The following is a 6,151-nucleotide window of genomic DNA, read 5'->3' on the forward strand; positions in this document are numbered from 1 at the left end:
TGTCAATTTTTTGTGTCTTTATAACATAGCACATGTAAATTTTTTGGGCTCTTGGAATTCCAACAATTTCTATTTATATATAAAATAGAGATATGTTCATATTGTCTATTTGTTGCCAAAATCATGTAAACTCATTATTTACTTTTATTTTATTTTTTAACTGAAAACTCATTAGTTTATTTCTCAACTTAATTTTTGCTAATCTTTAACATAATTGGGATGGAACCTATCTTCTATCCTTAGCTTATGCGTAGAATACAGATCAAAATACTAAGTTTATTTCGATAAAGAGCACAATGATATTATAGAAGTATAGATGAGACAATTTTTTGAAAATAACTAATTGAAAAGATGATTTAAAAAAAGGCTTAAAAAGGGAGAGTATACTTATGGGTCGGGTCTGCAGGGCGAACATACACCAAACCAGACCCCTTTATCGCTGCAGGTGGGCCCTCCATAACGGGACACTTATCTGAATTATCTCCTTCTTTGCTCTTGAATAATCAGATTTATTAAATAAAAAAAATTCAAGTTATAAAAAAAAAAAACAAATATAAGAAGAAAGACCTTCCCTTTGCTGCTCTGCGAACCAGAGAAATCCGCTGGCTGTGTCTTCTCTGTACTGACCTCAGTATCTTGTGTGCCATGTTCATGTAATCTCTCGCCCTCTCTCTACATTCTTTTGTTTGATTTCTTTGCTAAATTTAGGTAAATATCTGTTAATATTTGAGCTTATGCAAGAATGTGACCCATTTTTTAATAAATGACTGCCAAGATGTTTTCATTCTTGTGCGCTTGCAGCCAACTTCCGGGTTTCCTTCAAATTCTTTGATTCAAATATTGAGAATTTGTGCTCAAAGTATGTGTATCGTGGCGGTGGGAATTGCCTTTATTTTTTTACGGTTCATATTTCTTTGATATTCGGAACCATGAAGCAATGTCGCTCTTTCTCGTTCTGTAGATATTTACCATTTTAGAATAAAATTAAATATTTTGTTAATAGATATACTCACTCTACTACTCTTGGTATAATTTGATAGCTGCCTTGCAATTCAACTTTAACATATTATATATATATGTTCAAAAGATTTTAGAGGTGGCAAAATTTCAAAAAATTTGTGATGACCCATTTTCTTTGGTGACCATATGTTGTAGGTTGATGACTGAGGCAGTGCTCTATAATCCAACCACACCAGCGAAATTAATCGGATATGTGAATAACTCGAGAGAAGAAGGCAAAAGTTTGAGCCGCACAATTGGTCGCCCGAACTATGATCATGTTTTCATTGATAAACGTGGGAGACCGAGGACAATAAATCCTAAAAAGTTATCGAGGAAGAAAGGTAGATTCTTTACCTGTTATACTTTCCTTCTAGTTGTTGCGCTAGTTGGATATGAATGTTTTATTTTACCTTCTGTTTCTTTTATCTCTGGAGAGCTTATGGCCACAAAGGAGAATCTAGCGAAGTCAGATGAATATGGAAAAATGATTAGGAATTATAATGTACTAGAAGAAATGTAGAGGTTAAGCAACGATGGACATGGCGATATGCCTATGAACAAGGAGTGACATTGCATATCCAATATTTACTCAAACCAGGAGGATTCTAATACCATGTCAAGAGCCACTTTACCGAAAGCTTAAGTTACTGGATTCTTTATTAACAATGTATATCAAGTTAACATGAAAGAAGGGATTGGGGGAAAAAATGTCTTCTATGTATCAGAAAATAAAACTACATCAATTTTCATGCATTTTGATAAATTTTCTTCTTTATATGATTTACCAAACACCATTATCATTCGCGTCTTGAGGCAAACTGTTAGAGTAAAAATTTATAACCTTCGCCAAAACTTTAGAGTGTTTCTGCAGTGAAAAGGACTTAACATGGTATGAGAGCAATCCAAGTCCAAATCCTACCGACACACGCTCAAAGTTGATTGAAGGAAAAACACTGCTGCATAAGTTGGTCCATGTTTTGATCCATGAAAAGCACCCTCTACCTGCTCCCACATGTTAGATTATAAAATTATAACCATCGCCATCAAGCCTCACCAAAAACTTTAAAGTTTTTGGTGCAGCGGGAGGGATTTAACATATTGATTCGTTCATTTGCATGCATAATGTCCATATTTATTTCATTGTCACTTTTCTACCTGTTTATGTTACTAATTTCAACTTTATATTATCATCTATCTCGAGCTGCTGTTGTCTATTTCTGTTGTTATACACAGGTGGTTCCCTAAGAGGTCGAGGATGGAAGTATGGATCTGGGTTTGTCGATGGAGTCTTTCCTGTTCTTAGCCCCATGGCTGAGCAGATTCTGAGGTTTGTAATGAAGGAAATGGATGCTGAAAGGATTTGGGCTTCACTCGATACCCTTCCTCCTACCCACAATTTATGGGATGATCTCATCAATGTAGCCGTCGAGCTTCGTATAAATAAGCAGTGGAGTCCTATAGTGCCAGTAAGATGATTCAACCTTTACTCTTATTATCTTATATTCAAATTTGTGGAGAGAGCAATTTGAAGGCTTTAGTGACAATTAGCAGTGATTCAAATGTTTTTGACTAGTAGAAAATAAAAAAAATAAGTTCCTTGCGAGTTTAGATGGACTGAAAGTTCTAATCATCTCATTTTTAGGTTAAATTACAGAAAATGCTCCTGTAATCTGCAATCTTCATTAAAGTCGTGATCATAGAATATGACACTTATAAATACTCCAGTAGAAACATATATATGATTATTATATTGAGAATTGATGATTAGTTGACTACAAATCGAAAATAGGGCAGGGGAATGACGCGTTGCTTTTAAAAACCTTAGGAAGATCTTCTGTCATTCTTGCATATTATAAGGAGATTTCTTGAAAGTTACATAATTTTTATTTGGTTCCATTAAAAATTTGTGATGCCATTAGTTGCTTGATAAGCATTCATTTTTGTCCAGGTTTGTGAGTGGATTCTGTTCAAGAGCTCCTTTCATCCTGATGTAATCTGCTACAACTTGCTGATAGATGCTTATGGACAAAAGCACCAATACAAGAAGGCAGAGTCGATTTACTTGCGCCTTTTGGAAGCTCGATGCATCCCAACTGAAGATACTTATGCTCTTCTCTTGCAAGCGTACTGTATATCTGGTTTGCTAGAGAAACCTGAGGCTGTTTTCCTGGAGATGAGAAAACATGGCATCCCTCCAAGTATATTTCTCTTCACTATATTGTTTTGGATCGGTTTATGGACAACTTCTCTACTTTTTGTGAAGCTATTCATATCAGCACCCAAATCATGAATTCACGCAGAAAGAGCGTCAATTTTACTCAGGTGCTGTTGTGTACAATGCGTACATAGATGGTTTATTGAAAGGAAGAAATACACAGAAGGCTGTGGAAATTTTTCAGAGAATGAAGAGAGACCGGTGCAAGCCATCTGCTGACACTTATACTATGATGATTAATTTATATGGGAAGGTACCGTATCATCTCTTCTTTAGTTACATAGTTTTCAATATGGGACTTAAGAAACTTCTTTACCTTCTCAAATGTAATGATTAACTCCTCTAACATTCTATCGTATGATCATGTTCTTTCTATTTTCTTGTTATCTTCAATGACCATATTTTCTCTCTATGACAGGCTAATCAAGCAATTATGGCCCTCAAAGTTTTTAATGAGATGAGAACTGAGAAGGTCAAGCCGAACATATGCACATACACCGCTCTTATCAATGCTTTTGCAAGGGAAGGACTTTGTGAGAAGGCAGAAGAGATATTTGAGGAGTTGCAACAAGCTGGACACGAGCCTGATGTTTATGCTTATAACGCACTCATGGAAGCTTACAGGTTAGCGATTTCCCTTTTGATTCTCTTTCAAAGAATTCACTAGTTTCAACCTAATCTGAATCATCCTAACTATCTTCTACCGAATTTTACCTTTGCTAGATGACAACCCATTGTCATTCAATTCTTGGCCAACGTCCAGATTAATCTTTGGCATGATTGGCGGATCTCTAATATCCCTTTTAATTAACGTAGAACATGAGACTGCACGAGTATTGTGATCCTTTGGCTACTTTTGAAAGAGCAAAATTGATGAGTCTTTACCGCACAGTGTTCATCAGCTGCATATTATGCACTTAATTCTGCCCGACTTGCTGAAATTTGGACATCTTGCTCTAATACCCAAAACCTCAAGCTCATAGTTTTTTAATTGTCTTTTAGACTCTTCATGTTGTAAACAACCTACGGATGCCATCATTTTTATTTATACCCCATCTTCATGTAACTCCATCTTTTATCAATAAGAAATTGGCTAAGTCCCTTATCTTCAAAATCAGTGTTGTCAAACTATTGACAACTAATTGTCACAGTCGTGCAGGTTATCCGTATGGATCTGCTGAGATTTTCTCTTTGATGCAGCACATGGGATGTGAACCCGACAGAGCCTCGTATAACATTATGGTAGATGCATTTGGACGAGCCGGTCTTCATGAAGGTAAGTATCAGTCTAGCCCGGAAAACCCTTTACATTATTATCTTTGTGAATTCCAGATACTGTAGGTAAGCATAAGTCTAGCCCGGAAAGACCTTTTATATTTCATAAATCCCCTTGTATATTTGTATTGTCATAGTTCCATTAAAGTTTCTACATGAATGAGTGCCTTTGTAGGATGTTAAGAGACTGCTCCTATTGAGGATAAAAGTAAAATGATCATTTGAGATTGTCTGGTCATGCTCAATGGAGGCCATTAAATACCCTAATTAGAGAGGCTGTATAAGATTATTATAATTAATGGAGAAAAAGGACTAGAGGTAAGAACGATATACTAATATTAACTTCAAGGACGGGACAACCCTCAAAAGAACTCAGTGGAAGAGTAGGATTCATGTAGTTGACCCTGAAAATTCGAGATACATGCTTTCTTGTTGCTTTTATTCCTTCTGAACGTTTCCAATATACACATCCTTCATCTCTGTACCTATACATCCTCTGCAGATGCCCGTGCAGTATTTGAAGAGCTAAAGCATCAAGGGATGACACCCACCATGAAATCCCACATGTTACTCCTCTCTGCCTACTCCAAATCTGGCAACCTCCCTAAATGCGAGGAGATCCTCAACCAAATGCACAAGTCAGGCCTCCAACCCGACACCTTCGTGCTCAACTCCATGCTCAATGCCTACGGAAGGATGGGTCACTTCGAAAAGATGGAGGAAATCCTATCCATAATCAAAAGAGGCTCGTACAAACCAGATGTAAGCACGTATAACATCCTTGTAAACGTCTATGGACGAGCTGGGTTTATCGATAGAATGGAGGCGGCTTTCGGTTCTTTGGCTGGTGAGGGTTTGAAGGCAGATGTTGTGAGTTGGACGTCGAGGATGGGGGCTTATTCAAGGAAGAAGATGTACGTGAAGTGCTTGGAGATACTTGAGGAGATGGTTGATGCCGGTTGTTATCCTGATGGAGGGACTGCTAAAGTTCTTCTTGCTTCCTGTGATAGTGAGGAACAGATTGAGCAGGTTAGTACTATTGTTAGGAGTATGCATAAGGAGGTGAAAGCTGTGTTTAAGATTTGAATGGATTTATGTACTGATTGTGTTCTTCGGACTGCGTTCGTATTAGGTTGTATTTTTGTAACTTGTAAAGGTAAAGGACTAGCGCTAACAAGATCCTTCTGCCACACCAATTTATCGAAAATTTGAAGTTATACTATCCTTAGGAGTATGCTCTTTCCAATTTAATGTAGTTAACAAACAATACCAAATCTAGTAAAACCTCCATAAATATGAATCATAAAAAAAATATTAACATACCATTTTTCATTTCAATTATAACTCATGTTACACAATAAATTTCCAATTCCTGTCCTTTTTTTTTACATGAATAGCAAAGTTTAGCGCTCATCCTTCTCAATTGAATTCAAGCACTTATGTGGACGCCACACGTGCCAAATGCTTCGCACAGCATCACAAACCCTCGACCGTATACGTGTCGATACTTGCTCCACCAAAACGCCCAATCCTTCACCTCACCACAAATCTCAAAAAGGAAAAAAAAAAACCCAAAAAAATCCAATCACAAATAAACTTCACCATCAAGGACTACACCCAAATTCAAACCCTCAAACAAAAGGGGGGAAAAAAGAAATC

The 6,151-nt window shown here is 36.8% G+C and overlaps 1 protein-coding gene across 1 annotated transcript; it reads left to right on the forward strand.

Moving 5' to 3' along the window:
• Window positions 545-5,714, forward strand: LOC109823012 (pentatricopeptide repeat-containing protein At2g35130). Its single transcript, XM_020389332.1, has 8 exons — window positions 545-653; window positions 1,156-1,343; window positions 2,236-2,468; window positions 2,951-3,200; window positions 3,325-3,470; window positions 3,636-3,841; window positions 4,369-4,493; window positions 4,995-5,714. The coding sequence occupies exons 1-8, from the start codon at window positions 646-648 to the stop codon at window positions 5,576-5,578; spliced, it is 1,740 nt and encodes a 579-aa protein (XP_020244921.1). The 5' UTR covers window positions 545-645; the 3' UTR covers window positions 5,579-5,714.

Source organism: Asparagus officinalis, chromosome 8 (assembly GCF_001876935.1).
Source record: "Asparagus officinalis chromosome 8, Aspof.V1, whole genome shotgun sequence".
NCBI classification, from domain to species: domain Eukaryota; kingdom Viridiplantae; phylum Streptophyta; class Magnoliopsida; order Asparagales; family Asparagaceae; genus Asparagus; species Asparagus officinalis.